The following is a 17,724-nucleotide window of genomic DNA, read 5'->3' on the forward strand; positions in this document are numbered from 1 at the left end:
AAGCTGTTTCCTTGTTGATCCAAGGGATTTTCTGCCTCATTATGCCCTCCTGTCATTATGCTCCCTTGTATGCACAAGGTGCCTTGTAAATCAGATGTCTCTGTAACTAGAGTAGACACATGGAGCGTAGCACACTTAATATACTGATGTGGAGCGGGATACTTATGCTCAGTGCTACAAGTTAACAGTTTGTTTTATATTACGTGACACCCATTTTCCATTTGGTACTGAGGATATGCTTGTTCTTGTTTCTATGGACATTCTTAGACTGCAAGCAGATGCTGTTATACATCACGTGGACAAAAGTATTGGGACACCTGACCATTAGACCAGCAGGATCTATATATATAAATAGACATTAATATGAAGTACTCCCCATTGCGGCTATAACAGCTTCCACTCGTCTGGAAAGGCTTTTCGTGTTTCTTGAATGTTGGGAGGGAGGTTGAAAACTGAAGGTTCGTTGGAAGTAGGTTCCAGAGAGTGAAGTCTTGTAGACGGGAAAGGGAAGAGGTGATAAGGAAACCCACAGCCCATGGAAAGAACATGGGCAGAAATGTAAAGAGGGCTTTATATGTTAGTAGAAGGATTCTAAATTTATTTCTGAAGGTAATAGGGAGCCAGCGTAGAAGCAGAAGGGTGGCATGCAAGGAAGATAAGCGTAGCCTATTTTATGGAGCGTTTTAAGCTTAGGATAAGTAAGAGGGTGTCTAACAGAATTGGGTGCAGCACAGGTAAAATCTTGGATTTGCGAGTGGGTACTAATGTTTTTTGTTTTTTTTTATATCAACTCTGTGTCTTCTGTCACATTGAGCAAATGGCATGCTGCAAGGAACATCAGCCATAGACACTTTACATTACATTTATTGCATGAATAGCCCTGTTAAAATAATGTAAAATTGCATACAAGCTGGTACACAAGGAGAAGAGGGCTCTGCTCTTTTGAGCTTACAATCTAGTCGGTGGCTGAGGGCCAAGTGAGAGAGCAGAAGACGATCGTGTACACAATGCATTGGTCCAGCCGAGCATCTAATAATGCTGCACTTCAATGCTCAATCTTTTGCCAGCAATTATTCCAGTGCCTAAAAATGTATCCTTTGTCATTCTGACTAATGGCAAAAATCGTGCAATTTTACCAGTGACTCAGTTCAGCTATTTTGACGTAGAATGAAATCTGTGATCTTGTTCACTGGTGTGGAAAGGCAGCTTTTTAATTTGGGCTGCCAAAATTAAAAGTAATCTATTTATAAACTGAAAATGTTCTGCCGCATGTATTCAGTATTCATTTAATAACGGGCATCATTATATAGTGAAGCAGCTAGCATTTACCATTGACCTTACTTATGGACTCCTTCCGTACAAGCAGACGTTGGCATTCTATGTCTAGGAGGGAAAATGGGATTTACAAGTGATAAATGTGGATCTTTGCAGCATTGTTTTCAGGTTTAGAACCTATTTTTGTATCATTATTAGAAGATTTTGAAACTGACAGAGGAACGTGGGAAGGATTCATTATTGCTGGTAGCTGTGATTCCTAACAATTTACTAGTTCTTTGATTTGGTTTCCTCCGTGTTTGCAGACACTTCTAGTTTTCTTAACAAGACTGCCACATTCTCAAACTCCACATTGCGGGTTTAAATGAAATGCTAAAATGTAGTGTTTACACCAAAAAAAACATTGTGTATAGATATTTACACCAAAATAAACAATGTGTATAAATGCGTTTTACACACTGTAGGTTTATCTAAAGTGGAACCAGGTTCTAGGCTGTGATAAGAGAATGGTGTCTGAACTCGGCTTTTCTGGGGTACGGTAGCAGTCCCTTACATCAAAACCAAATCCTCATTTTGTTTTCAAAGACAGAAGATATATAATAGTTTTAATACATTAATGATGGTGACAGATATGTGGTTATCTGTTCATCTGTTTCCTTGCGTTTGACTCATCCTTCTGCTCTCTATTTCCGTCCCTTACTCTTATTATCATATTGAATAAACCTGCTGGTGACCATTTCTCCATTTTTTTTTATTTTTTTTTTGTCAGATGCCTAATATCTGCTCCTTTTGCAATTTGAATTAAGGGACTTTCCAGCTGCCTAATATTAATGATAAATTCATACTGCAGTTTGTCATTTTGTATGCATTCTCACCTCGCGCATATATATATATATATATATATATATATATATATATATATATATATATATATATATAATAGTTTTTGTATACAGTTCCAGTAGGTCTTCCTTTATAACCATTCCATCATCCCTTAATGACACTTAGGAACAGGCGTAAATCAATATTCCGCTCAGATACATATTGTAATGTGCAGCGATGATTGGTAAAGAACTGTACCGTATCGCAAAATGTATATTTAACCCCTCTCCACGGTTCTGCCCCTTTTTTAATAAGAATTTTTCAGGACCATAAATCACATTTTCTTCTGCTAACAGCTTCATGGTAATATGTTTCGCTCCCTGTATATATTAATGCCCTATAAATCAAATACTCAAAATCAAGGATCCTCATGTTGCCTCATATATTTCCATCATATCCATGGGCAGTTGACAGATCCAAATTGACTTTTATGTACGATGGTTTCTGGTTTGTTCAATCCCATGGTACAACATCTTATTGTAATCTAGTTTCATCAAGACAATATTTCCGCTCTCAAGATGTTCAATGTATAAATAAAACTACGGGGTAAGATAAAATTAAGATCCTGTATTTGATGCACCATTACCTGATCTCTACACTTCTATTATAGGCTTCTTTTTTGGTGCATGAGGAACATAAGTAGTCTTAGTTAGCACCGTCCTGGGAATTATTTCTATTTTATTTTTATATTTTTGAGTTCAAAGGCCAAGTAAAAATGCTGGCAGTATGTATAGGTTTTGCAGAAGCTTTCAATGTCCTTCTCTGTTCAATTTTTTTTTTTTTTTTTTTTTTTTTTTTTTGGGCAGTCTAGATGGGCTGTATGGTTCTTATTGGCACTCAAAATCTAAGTTTCATGGGACATAGGCCACCGTAACCACATACATATCTCCCTAGGGTGACCTAGATGTGTCTGATTTTTAGAAACCATTCCTCTGATTGAGACTTCTGTTCCCGGTTACTAATTATCGCTGGAAGCATCCCTTTAAATTGTCTGGCTAAAGTATTTCAAAAGTTCTTTGATCTTGTCATTTAAAATGCCATAGGGAGATATTTAACTGTAGTCAATGATAATGTTCTACCAGCCGGTACATTTTTATTTAATTTTAAATTCTCATTGATGTGAGAATGACAAAAAAAATTACTCATAGTTGCCAGCTTGGGTGGAGAATGATGTCATGTTGCCAACTACCTGTGAGGTCACTGCACGCTTATTTATTTTTTCCCCCGTGATGGCCTGGCACATCAGTGTTGGGAACCATTTGTTATCTTTATAGAAATATCTGGATTTATTTAAGAAAAATATAAAAAGTCAGTTTTAATGTCCAGCTGTCATATTTTGGCATTCACAAGAAGCTCACCAAAGGACTTTTAATAGTTGTGCACCTGCTGAAACTCTCTGGAGATTTACGTTACAAGTACGTTCTAAGCTTTAATAGGAATCTAGAAGTCGGCTGGAAGCAACTGTGAAGCTGCCACCAAAGTCCTGACTTTACTGATGAAAGCAAGATGTAGTGGAGCCGGTGTAACGCTTACCCCAGCATTGATTAAAGAGACATTTGGATCTGGAGTGTTTTAAGTAATACTTTTGAAGACCTCCCTTTCTCTGCACCCTAAAGTGTGGGTGCTTTACGATGAAACCGTCTCGCTTATTCACGCTATAAGCACAGGTTTCCATATGTAGATTTTCTACAGCCCAGTCTTACAGAACTCCAGTTCGCTGGGAATTCCCTCATGTGATGCAAAGCAAAAGTCATGATCAGCCTGGCGTGGTAGGAATTGGCCCTTTCTTCATTCAGTAGATTAAGCACAATTAGCATCTCAATTGAAGCTAATGAAAACAGCAGCAGGCAATTTTCCAAGTGAGTAGCGGAGCCTTGTGGATGTGATTGAGCGGACCTGAGACTGGCCAAAGTGTGGAGTGGGAGGAGGATCAGGTGCACTCATCCAAAACCATTACTTGGCTTGTATAACCTGAGCGACACAATGTAACAAAGAACGTGTGCCTGTATAGTGATGCTGCTTTTATGGCTTATTTAACTCTGTATGACTAGTTGCCAAGATGAACTTTTAAAAAGGAGCAGTTACCAATGCTATAGGCCAATGTTCCACAACATATGCAGCTCGCAGTATGTATAATACATGAGCTAATATACTTAAATCACTTCAAAGTATGAGTTTAACACTCCCCAGCAGCACTATGCTGTGGTAAAGGAGAATAAATAGGTGTCCAGGTTTTGTATGGCATCCTTGATGATGGTTTTCCACAAAACCATATACTATAACACTTTCACTATATATATATATCATTATATGTTTGGTACATAAGGTGTCCAATATTGGTTGGCATATTAATCAACATATAAACCAGTCATCATGTGTACAACATGTACACTTTGGCTCCACTTTATAAATCTGCCCTTCTAGGAGGTATAATGCCCAAATACTAGGCTAAAATAGAAACTTTCCACTCCAGGAATTTAGGACACTTGGTAACTTTACCGTGGGAGCTCAGAATTAACCAACGTGCAGAAGCTTACTGTGTAATCTGCTTTAATTTCTGGAGCTAATCATCCTATAATGCTTAGTATTAAGAAATAAAACCATATATTCACTTCATAATGTTTTGGGGTTAGTGGTCATTTAAACCATAACGTTTTCATATACCTTAATTTCATTTTATCTCTTGCCTGAATCCGCTTTCTATATAGCTTCCCCTTTACCCCATTTCTGCTAATCATTTTATACTTGGCCGGGGATTACTCACGCTTTGATTGAGACATAACCAAATATTAAACTGTTTCACTTAATTGAATCACTTGTAAAGTCTATTTTCTCCCCCACACGGAGCCCACATCTTGTGTGCAGTGGATATATTTTTATCCTTGTATCTACAGAGTCGGGTTACTTTTGAGTGAAACTTTTTTTTTTTTTTTTTTTCCCCCCTTAATGAATATATGTATCTTTGCTTTGTGATACACTGACCTGTGAAGCCCGGAACCTCATCTTCTTTCATACTTTTTGCATACTTATTAAATTAAATAAAATTCTGCGTTGTCTTACTTGAAGATTTAATCCTATTAATATCCATCCCAGAATAAAGGAGTTAGAAGATTGTAGGAAATTTGTCCATACATCCAAAAAGGTAGTAATAATCCTCATCACAGATTCCATGCACAGTTCTACATTTTATGTATCTATTCTTCTGTGCAACATCGGTCTTTGTATGCTTGTTTTATGTATACTTTTTTTTTTTTTCTTTTAAATTTTTTACAATGACAAATAGAATGAATGCACTGAAGCAGAACAAAGGTTCTCCATAAAACCTTGAAATTCTGCAAGCCGGCGTATAAACCCCGCATACAACCTTTATTTAGTGTTTCTGAAGTACAGCATATGTTGCATAAATGGCATTCCATATGCAGATTTGTTTTGGTTCTTTCCTTTGAGCGTTAATGATGATGACTCTTTTTGTGTGTCTCATGTAGTCATTGCTTTGGACTTGATAAAAGGAGGTTGATGCCCTTGTCTTAAAAACTAAATGTTTGTAAAACATGTATTCCTATACTCTATAGAAGTCATTAAAAAGCATACCTATTCTAGGCAAGGCCGCCTTTGGAAAAATTGGGGCCTGGTGCAATTTGTGCTGCACAGACAGGGACACGGATGCAGTCATTGTAGAAGGTGGTGAGACGTGAAATAGAGTAAATGAGAGTGTGTGTGTGGGGGGACATAAGTGGAAATGAGCTCTTTGCTTTGTTTTTCATTTTTCGTTGGGGGTCCCTCCTATTTTTCCAGGATTTATATGATTTGCCAAAATTGGTGAATTATGTTAAAATTGCAATTTGTATGAATCGGACTGCAATAATCTAGTTCTTTTAGGAATTTTTTTAGTATACCAAAGTATTTTAACTCTTTTTAATAGGCTGTGCAGTCACGAGTCATCCGCAAAGTGGCAAATTATTTGAGTAAATTCAACCAATTGGCTAAAGTCAATGACAGATTAATGTCTAGAAGCGTAAATGCACTGGGGGGTTCTAAAAATCCAAACAAAATGCAGTTTTAATGGTACCATACTCGGTGACATTATGGAAATGAACAGATTGCTAGTAAAAGCATATCGGGGTTGAACTAGACAGAACGTTGGTCAGTCTTCCCCTGGAATGTTGTATTAGTACCAGAGACCATGCCCTGATACTGCTGCAGTAATTCTAAAATTATCTTAACTGAGAGAGTGGTGGGAAAATCACATCAGCAGGAAGGCAGAATCTGTGAAATAGTATGTAATAGGTGCTAAAACAAAACATGGGCTTACAGCTTATAAATATGTCCTCACTACATTCACACACCAGGACAGGTGCAAATCCAGCTTGGCTTGCTCATGGCTCAACACGCTGAACCAACGGTCTGTGTACTTAGTTATTTCATAGCTATATAGGCTGAAAAGACATGCGTCCATAAAGTTCAGCCTTTTCTATATCTGTTAAAAAAAAAAAACCCAGTTTGGCTCTCCAATTTTGCACTAACCAGGGAAAAAATTCCTTCTTGACCCTAAAAAAGTAGGTTAATGGCTGCCAACCTTTTCCTGTTCCATTAGATGTAAACTGGAAGTGAACACTGGAAGCGAACACACACATGGATATACCAATGGAGTATACCAAGCAAATGCTATTTTTTTTTATAGCTCAGCTATTTACTTACTGTGCTATTCCTCAATAATTGTTAAGAATAACATCCAGCCTGAAATCCTCATATTTAATATCCCAGGCAACACGGTTTCTTAGTCTTTTTCTTCCTAAAGGCAGCATGAAAATTCAAATACTGTGGGCATATCTAATAAACTCTGGTGTGAAAATGAGTTTTACATGAATATTAAGCTTTTGATATTTGTTTTGTGATAGTTGTTATGGAACGTGTGTGAGTATTTATACAGCAATGACATTTTGTAGTTATCACGAGAAGCAGTTATGTGCTTAGACTCATTGCAAGGCGGCATGCGCATGATGTTTTATGGATTGGATTTGAAGGATCTTGGTTTTTCAGTTCGGTAAAGGTTTCTATCTATTTTGTGTGAGCAAAAGGAGCGAAGCTGAGAGACTGTGCGACTGTATTAAGGTTATGATGAAGCAAACGTTCTGTCAGAGTGCAAGATGTAAGGGCCTCGGGGAACGCTTGGTATTATCCAACGGCTCGTGGGACTATTCCCGTACCTGTTATAATACACACAGTTTACGACACAGGTTTTCTTTTCGGTTATCTTTGTGATGTATAATGTGTACCTGCCGTCTATAAAAAAAAACAAAAAAAACAAAACAAAAAAAAACCTCAAACATGAATCTTCAACATAAGCCTGGCTACTTTATTAAATTTCAAGCCCAATAACTATGTGGCTAGAGCACAGCCGGTGCATTTGGATTGATGTGCATTCTCCTTGTTAATAAATCACTGGTGCTATACCATAAATTCTGTGTGATGTAGAGGGTTTAACTGTGCATGTAGCTGTAATATGAAAACAGTTTGGTAATTTGCTGTCTCAAAATGATATCCTTATCCTGATCCTATTCTCATTGCATTCTTATTTCGTTTACAGTGTTGACTTGGTTCACGCACAGATTCACGTGGCAGAGGGCAAGAGTCTACCAGAACTTGGCCTTAAACAAGAAAACATCAGAATCAATGGCTGTGCCATCCAGTGTAGGGTCACCACTGAAGATCCAGCTCGTGGATTCCAACCAGACACTGGCCGGATTGAGGTAACCTGCTTGTCATCTTTAAATTGAGACACACACACACACACACACACACACACACACACACTATAATGTGTGTGTACATTTCTTTATAAAGTGACACAATGTCACTGTATACTTCAATTGGAATAATCATGGTAAAAATATATATGAAATCATTGTAGACAAAATGTTCTAGAGTTGAGAGAGATGTCTTGCTTATCTAGTGTATACACATAACCTAATATAAGCTTTAAACTTTTGATCTGTTATGTCAGGGCTGTTATACGAAAATCTAATTGCAGGCTACTTCTATTGAATTGCCCTTTTAATAATAAAAGTGTAGTTGTAGTTCACGTTGTTAAATGGAAATGAAAAGGTTTCCTGCAGATCAGACATTTAGACCAATAATACATGTGCTGTTGGCGCAGATCAGAAAGACGGGTATTAACTTTGTGCTTGACCCATATTTAAATAATTGCTTCTTTTAAATAGTGGAATTGGATTTCATTAAAATGCATAGATTTAATATTCTTCACAAAAAGTTAACAACCAATTAAAAATATATAATCATTAATTTAAGTTTTTTTTTTTTAATATTCTTTGGATCTGGTAAAGTTTAATGAGCTTGGGTAATTAATATGCTTCTTTTCAGCATCGTAACCATAATCTGTTTAAAAACGAATTGTTCTTAAGCTAATGCTCTAGATACATTTGTAGCTGAATCTGTAGGAATATTTTAAATATCTCCTTTGTTCAAAATCAAAGCAAGTGATTACATGGCTTAACCATGAGCACTAGCTAATATGGAGTAAATTAGGTAATATTCATCATTTGGGTCCACATGGCATAAATGGGGTCACCTGAAGAGTTCTGATATTAAAGGAAAGATTTATCTATAGATCAAATAGACGATCGATCAAATAAAAAAAATAAAGTTGCTTTTTGCAAGAGCATTTTGCGACGTGATTTCCAACTGAACTTCTATAAATAATTTGCATAATGCATTGGTGTGAAAATTGGCTTGGATATTTTTTTGGCCATCGATCCATTATATTTCCCGTTAATTCTGATTCGCACCTTGTACAATTTTCTCCTCGTTGCTGTACATTCTCACCATAAGTACAGTTGGTCAATTTTTAGGGAACATATAGTTAAGCAAAGGAATGCAATGCAAATAATACAAGGGTGGTTATCTGTTCTTCCAATATACAGACCTATGGGAATTATCCAATTAACATTCACCAGTTCTGTGTACTGCTAAGAAACACTTAGTTGTCACTTAGTCTTCTAGACTAGATAACTAAAAATACTAAAACAAAAAAAGTTTCTTACACAAGCTTTAGTAATGAACTTCTATTGTCAACTATTCATTTCTCTGAGAATTGGTGGTCAGCCAGTTTGACATGATCATAACCAGGATTTGCTATCGCAGTAAATAGGCCGATGTTTAACTGACATTAAATCAAATGCAGTAAAAAAAGTTTACCTTTTGACTGGCTACAAAAAGTGAGCTTCTGGACGTACATTTGTACTTGTTTAAATTTATAATGTGTATTTTAGATATATAATTTGTGGATTCTTTAAAGATGAAAAGCCACACAATTCAGTAATTTGGGCTGCTGCGTTAGGTTCGACGAGCTGTGATTGACGATCGGCGTTCTTCCAGCTCCCCATGCATTGTGCATCATTTGGAAGCGAGCCTGTAATCTTCTCTTGCATGTCCCCTGAGCAACCTGCAGGTCTTTTCCAGATGTCAACATCTCCGCCAACGGCCTGCTGTCCCACTTAGCAACATCTTGGATTTGACAAAAAGCAACGCTGCCAAACCATGTAACCGTTTGCATGCTGCCTACACGGTGAAAGAACAGGATGTGCTGTGTATAGAACTGGACTGTGGTGCCTTGTAATGAAAGGGGAACTGAGACAGTTAATTTATTAGATTACCTATAGCTTGTGCTTGTTTACCTATAGAATGGTTTTGAAGTTGATTGGTTTAAAAACATGGGTTTGCATACATTAGTTTACCATTGTCATCATCCTTTGTCTAAAAACAGCCAAAAAAGCTGCTGTCACCCACAATGGTTTAATTATGCATATGGGAATCTGACCCAGAAGAGCACTTCTGCCTCCTATGTACCTTTTTCTCACTTGGGTCCTTTAGCTCCTGTTCCTAGCGCTGTGCCCTCTGTGCAAAGAGCCGGGACGTGACCTATCTCTCATCACCCACCTCAGGTCATACAGTAATAATCGCATATCTGATGGTGAGGCAACAACCCACGATTTAACACTCAATCGTACATTATCAATACATTGTTTGTTTTTATCCATGTAGTACGCCAGCCAAATGTATAGCAAAGTGTATTGATCTGTGATTTTTACCTTTAGTCTGAGTAACACCGCATTTCTGATGCTGAACCCCCATCACCAGAGGCCCCGGACAAAGTGAGGCAAGGGATCTTAAATACTAAAAGGTCAATGCTGAGCTGTTTTGCCAGAATAAAGCACAGATGAAATGTTACAGTAACTTAGTAAATCTGATTCTTATAGGGAATTCCGTTATTAGGCATCACAGGGCAGCCCTCTTTTTTACTTGAAAGAAGGTAGCCTTACTTAATAGTTTGGTTATCAGGTACTAGGTGTTATAGTGTACGTGTATACATTGCCTTCGTGTTATCAGAACTTTAAAGTCTGTATTTATGGAGTCCGGTATTAAGTGGTTAATGGCTGCAGGGACTGGAGGTGACTAATGACTTTTCCTAGAGAAAGTTTTATTAGCCATGTTGTTGAAAGCCAGCTTCAGTACATAAAACCTGCAAATATATTGAGTAGCCAATTAACTGACTGGGACAAAGTGCCTACTGACACTGTGGGGAGGGGCAGAGAATCCATTAAACAGGTCGTTAAGCAATAATTAATGACAGGATCTGGTTAGCTCTCTATCGAACCAGGCGTCTCTTATCCTGACCTTCAATGGGGATCTTCTCTTGAGCCCATTGATTCTCGTAAGGGACAGAGAAGACTTTTACCCTCTCTCACCTTAACTTCAAAGTCGCCTTTTTCCTGATTAAAGGGCAGTCAACTCAACCCTGCAGCCCCACCAACAGTATTGCATATTAAATGCAAATAATGCATGTTGAAGTACCATGCTATGCATTATTTACCTGTCTTAATGCAAGAACCGAACTTATTTATGGCAATAAAGAAAGTTTGCAAAAAATTCTATTAAAATACAACAATATTATGTGATCTCATGGAATGCCCCTTAGGCTCACAGAGGCTATATTTGAAGGATAAATACATTTTCCACATATCAGAATGTTTAAGTTTTTTTTCCCAGCTGAATAGTGTTTTAAAGTACTGGCAGCCTGATAAGATGGGTATATCGCCCTGTTTGTGGCAGGACACAGCACCAAGTTTATGTGAAAGCGATAAGGTTTAGATATACAGCCCAGGGTAGCACCACAGCCCTATGATCATTGGCCCTGCCAAGAGCAAGTTGGACGTTTTTGTGCTGAGTTGGTAGGGACACCCCAATCACAAAACGTGGGAATTGTGTAAAAATCCTTCTCCACATCTACCGAGTAAGGTTTAGAGGCACTCTCTTGCCTATTCTATAAGACAAAGATCCAGCATTTATTTGCACCCATTGTGTGGCTTTCTGTTGCACTTGTCCAATAGCAGGGTAACTTCTGCACATTGTGCGCATTTTCTATAGTGACTGCAGGATCCTCCCTGGTCCAGGCATCTCGAATGGAAATAAGACTGGACTTGGTAGGAGTATACGTCTTATGTTATCCTGGAGCTTTTGATATTGTGCCTTTAAGACACCCAGAAGGGTATTGTGCTGTGATAGTAGAACAAAATGTGCAGCTACTGCGCTCTGCGTTGTTCAGCCAAATCACAAACCTCACAGTGAATAGATTCCCACTGGCTTTTTTTGCCAATGCCAGACTGCCTAAGTGATTTCTGACTAGAAGTCCTGCTGGATAGATGCAATTTTCTTTGGTGTCAGAATGTTTTATATATATATGCCTACAGTGATATAAAATATTAAAATTACCAAAGAAAAGCACCAACTTCTAAAGTAACATTGCAAAACTTCAATATGTTTTTGTAACTACACAACTTTTGTACTAAAGAGGTGAAACTACAGAAACCGTAAAATTCTACTTTCTAGAGCCAGTCCTTATATCTTTGGAGAACTTGCTCGATATTTTGGGGGGGGGGGGATTGGTCAAGCTGGTTAAGAACTGGCCACTCAGCAACCCTAAGTACCCAGTTACTGTTTGCATATGATGTGGATCAATACATGGACTGAACTGCAGCTCGCGTGGTTAGGGGGAATGGGTTAACTCCTTAACAGGTGATGTAGGACATGTGCTGTGGAAAACTCATCACTGATGACCAAGGATACATCCCCTACATCATTATTCATTTAAAAAAAAACAAAAAACAATGGTGCTAGTAAAATGCCCTGGGGGGTGTCTTCACTTCAGTAACATAGTTGAACTTCAATAGTGCTCACAGAAAAGCTTAAAAAAAAGCAATGTCCAACTTGTAGTTTCCCTGTAACAGACAACATACATAAAAAAAAAAAATTGTAGGCATATAGGGTAGTTTCCAAATCGGGGCAATACATTATATTTGGGGTATTCTTTCCCTATTGGAGGGATGTGTACAATTCTATATACATGTGAAACTGCACTTGTAGATAGAAGTAGAAGTTGTGTTAGCACATGTTTGAGGCTGATGTTTAGAAGACATCTGCATCTGATCTGGTTCTAGCTATCCAGATTTAACCCTTACAAATCTTCCATCTTAATGTCTAACTATTGCTCAAATCTTTATTCCTTAATATATTATTCTTTGTAATATCTTTTGTATTCTCATCTCTCCCCCACCTATTAAAAAAGAAATCTGATCACGTTTGACCAGATCATTTTTCACCCGAATGTCTTATTTATTTACTAGTGATCTCTGCAAAAAAACAGAATGTTTCAGAATCTCGTTATACCTTTTTTATTGGACTAACAGTATTTAAAATAATAGACGAGCTTTCGGGAGTCCTCCCTTTATCAAGTCAAAAGCATTTCTGACCAAGCAAGTGAAAAACACAGTTTAAAACTGACCAGTACATGTTCTGATACAGGGTTAAAACAGGGGTTAAAACAACACGGTAGAGAATTTGCAGACAAAAAACGAAGAGGGTCGTAAATAGTAAATAGTGGCATATACTGCACTGGAGGACTCCCGAAAGCTCGTCTATTATTTTAAATACTGTTAGTCCAATAAAAAAGGTATTACAAGATTCTGCAACATTCTGTTTTTTTGCATTCTTATACACTGGACTAATACGGCTACCCCAAACTACAGTACTAGTGATCTCTCTAATCCATAACTTGATGTAACATATTATCTCGACAACACAGTGAAGATATTTTCTGGATACAAGATTAATTTAAAATGGAGTAAATATTCTGATATGAGGTAAAGTATAAACAGAATAAGCAAGTCCTGGTGATAAGGTTGATTTCCGCTGATCATCTTGGGAGTTGGTTGTCAAGCTGCTCCATCATGGTTAGTTACTGGCTTTGTGCTTTCCTACAGCCATTGATGTTCTTCATCTACTAGTAAGAACTTTGCTTAATGGTGCCATAAGCTTCAAATAAATCTTATATTTACCACACGAATGTAGTGAAGCAGTGAATTTCTAGAGCAATTACTCCATCCCATTGGTGCTGAATTCAATGAAGAAAGGACTGCCTGAGGTTTAAAGGTACTGCCCCCCGATTATATAATGAAATGCAGCATTAGAAAAATATTTATAATTAATTCATATTTCTGTTGAATGCTGAAAAATCCCCCCCCAAATAACTCCTTAATCAAGTAAAATGTATTTTGTCTGCCAGAGAATGCTTACACTAGCTTTGCCTTTATCAGGGAGGCATAGGAGGGCTAGTAATGTTGTGGTAGCATATAGCATTGCTTTATTTTCTCTGTGTGTTGTGATGTAGGCCTGAGGGTCACGAGACAACATAATGGCAATAGAACTAACACACCGATTCGCCTGTCTCCCTGAGCTTATCCTATGGTGCTTTTTACCTATTCACCCCTCCAGTGACGACTTCAGGTTTCTGCGTGTCCTGCCTGCGCCCAGACTCCTCCTTATAGACTTCTCTTTTCATTCCTCTCGCTCACCAGACCTTTGCTTCTGATTTACTATGACCTGCTTTAAAAGCCTTATTGGGGAACTGTGCTCTACACCACTCTTATGTCTGCCTCCCTGACCTTAACAAGTTTAGATTGGTATTGATTAGGCTTGATGACCATATAGTTACCTTATTTTTTCTTCTTCAGGTCAGTGCAATGTTAAACCCCCACACTAGGATTTTCTAATGTACCGAGACTGACTGTCAAAAGTTTTGTGCTCCACTGAGCCTGTTAGATTACATGCTCACCTCCCTAATATATACACAGAGGTTTCTTTTTTCACTTTTATCTCTCTTCCACGGTATATAAAGAGCACACAAACTGACACTTTATAAATAGCCCAGTGCACTCCCGGCACATAAGAAAGAATATTCCGAAAGCCTCTTTTATTGTTCCAGGCTGCAGTGAAGGAGATGCTGTTCTCCTTTATGATATCATTTATTTATCAGGAGCGTCAACTAGGAGGCTTTTCATCTTCTGTAGAAGTGCCTATTACCATCACCACCTTGCATTTATTTATTATTTACTCTTATTATTGAGGAAACTGTAGGTCTCAGCATTAACTGTTGTGTGACCTTGGACCTTATCGGCAGAATGATTTTCCACTTTCCCGAGTGCGTATGAAGTCCTGTTACAGACTGCCGACTTCTAAACGGTCACAAATCACACCCTCTCACCTAGTCCTTCTCTACCCAGAAGTAGGACGGTAAATATGAAGTACGTGGCTCTTGGCCTACCCTTCTTATACCTGATTCATGATCTTTGGCTGCTTTTATGTTCAAATTAAACATTTACCTAGCCAATGACACTTCTTTAATTCATTTTCTCGGCTGGCTTCTATAGCCTATACATTCTGAATTGACTCATTCCAGTTGCTTCCCTTTTGGTAATTAGATTTCATTTTTCCATTGCACTTATGACCTTACGTGTTATGAAATGGCAATTTATCCAGGTGCCAATGGTCTCTGTGAATAAAAAACATTGTCCTTTACAATATAGTCTTGCCTGCATCGTTTTTACTACAATTTATAGATCATATATAACCAACTATAACATCAAAGGTATAAAGCCTGCAATATGACATCTAACTGTACATTGTTTCAAGGTAAAATTGTGCTTTGCTTATGCTGTGTACAGTGTCCATGTTTTCCCATCGGTGCCTTATCGTTTCCCTACTCGTTTTGCTTTCCAGCAGGGCTTGTATAATTTTAGACCAATTGCTGTATGGCAGGCTCCGCAATGCAGTTTTCATTTGAAGTCATGGTAAATGATCATTATATTTTTGCAATCTTACCAAGTCATGGAACAATTCTGCTGCAAAATGGCAAAACTGGAACACTCTATTGTGTATTTTTGCTGCATTATTTATAGCACAAAAGGCATCTATAGGATCTTCTTATTTCATTTTCTGTATATCTAGTGGCTTGGGGTTCAAGTAATGGTTTTTGTAATGAAACCATAGCCACTTTGTGTTTTTCTGTAACATTTAGGTTATAGAAAAAGTCTAAATAGGTCTGTGCCACTGAAAGACGTTATGGTTTGTAAACAGCTTTTTGTTGTTTAATCTTTTTTTATTTTTTTTAGCATCTCCTTAATATGGAGATAATAACCAAACGCTGTCTCAGTTATGTAGCCATCTCACCTAGACTTCATTATTTGTGTTCTGCACACACACACACACACACACACACTATACGAAGCATGGATCTAATAGGTTTGATATTGCATATTAATATAACAAGAAAAACTTGAGATTTTAGTCCTTCCTGGGGACTTTTGTCAAGAGAACCAGACATAAGAGATGGACAATCACTCAAAGTAATGTACTTGCCCAGCCTTACTGTGTTGGAACTGACCAAGCTAGTGTTCCTTCAAGCTAGATGCCCCATTTTCTCAACAGTAGAGTATGTAATTTCAAACATTGCTTCTCGTAAAATATTTTGTTCCAGAACGCTTCTAGCTTGACACAGTATTATGATTTAGTACTTTACTCGATATTTTTATGTTGCGGGAGAGTCTGAGGTGTGTTGTTTAGTGGAAGGTTTAAAATTAACGAACAGGGTTTGAAACCTTGGGATTGCTACTTGACATGTTTGTCTAGTGTATACTATATTTTTTTTTTCTGTGAAACTTTTTATACATGTATGTGTGTTTGTACATATACACACAGTTACATATAGAACTGTTTTGCTGCTTTGCCGCATCGTGGAAGCATTCAGCACTGTGTATATATTTCTGCATTAGCATGTACACAAAATGAGAAAAGGTTTACTGCCTATCTCATTTTCGTGGCTGATATTCCTCACACCCACTCCAAACATTGCAGGCTGTAATGTCAGCCACACTGTCATTTGCCTAATGAGTTCATTAGACATTATCTTCTAGCTGTCTGAAGAAGCCATACCTCAATGATTTCCCCATTCTCGTTAACATCCATATTACCCACCCATCGTGCCACGGGCATCTTGTGGACATTGTGCTCTGACCTTTTATGCCATGGAATGAAACTGAATGGTATAGTGGCCGGGAGGGACAGCTGAACTTTTCATTCTTATTTGGCGGGTTCTGCCTTGAAAAGCGCAGCTCAGGATAGGAGTTTTTCTACAAGGTCATGTTGGCTTGTGATGGACCAACATGAGCACAAGACGATGGGTTTAATAAAGGTAAAGGTTCTTCGGAGTTTGACCTCAGTTCAAATGGTATTCATGGTATTTAGTTTATTCTAGTTCAGTGCTGAAGCCATAATTTCCTCTCTTGGATGAAGGGGCATCTGGTAATATTTCGAAACAATAATTATATTTTCCAATGGTTTTTATGTCCAGAAAGTGCAAAGGAGGTTTGATGCACACAAAACTAATGTGGCATCTGGACATAACAGGAGCTTTCGTTCTTGAAAACTGTACAAATCGGACGTTAAATAGTCAGATCATAGAATAGGGGAGCAACCATAGATGAGGCATAACTTTTCTGCTATAGGGGATGCTATGCCTCCTAAGTGTTCCTCAGTGGCACAACTCTATCTATCTCTCTTTTGCCACCTGATGTCCGTGTTTTTTAGAGCTCAAAATGTCTGATGGTGTTACAATAATGTGTATAGAGACATCTGAAAATATATTTAGAAATTAAATTGTACAAATTAGACTACTTCTTCCAGATATCTTTCTCAGGTACCTTTAATTGCAATCAACATGTCAAAGTCCCATAAATCAGCTTCTGAGTAACCGCTAAAATAATTGTTGTCCCCCCTTTGGAGGTCTGGCGGTGTGGAACACGTTTTCCAGGCTCCCACCTCCTATTAATACTTTCTTCATCGAGACAGTCATATAGAGAAATAATTGCTAGAAATCTCAAGTGTTTGGGTGCAGCTGAGATCTCTCATCATTGATTAGTGTAATTTTTGGATGAAGTGCCATTTATCATATAACGTCACAATGTTCTAGTGTTGTCAGGAAGTCATCTCTAATTAGAAGGTACTTTACATTTAAATAAATCACGGCTAATAATTAGACCCTGGTACATTCAGTGCTTCAAGCAGCCAACAAGGTTTCTAGTTTCATAGGAATTCCCTATTGTGCACCATACATTTGAGTAGCTGTAATACTGCCATTGCATGCATGAACTGCAACCC

At 37.8% G+C, this 17,724-nt stretch overlaps 1 protein-coding gene across 1 annotated transcript in view; it reads left to right on the forward strand.

Annotated features, from left to right (window-relative positions):
* LOC149298568 (pyruvate carboxylase, mitochondrial) overlaps positions 1 to 17,724 on the forward strand; it is a 159,642-nt gene that overhangs the window by 64,629 nt on the left and 77,289 nt on the right. Inside the window, exon 8 of the mRNA XM_089487272.1 lies at positions 7,745 to 7,907. Within this exon, the coding sequence (XP_089343398.1) occupies positions 7,745 to 7,907 (163 nt within the window). The remainder of the gene's footprint in view (positions 1 to 7,744; positions 7,908 to 17,724) is intronic.

This window comes from Sceloporus occidentalis, unplaced genomic scaffold (genome assembly GCF_023333645.1).
Source record: "Sceloporus occidentalis isolate IW3139 unplaced genomic scaffold, rSceOcc1.0.p SCAF_32, whole genome shotgun sequence".
NCBI classification, from domain to species: domain Eukaryota; kingdom Metazoa; phylum Chordata; class Lepidosauria; order Squamata; family Phrynosomatidae; genus Sceloporus; species Sceloporus occidentalis.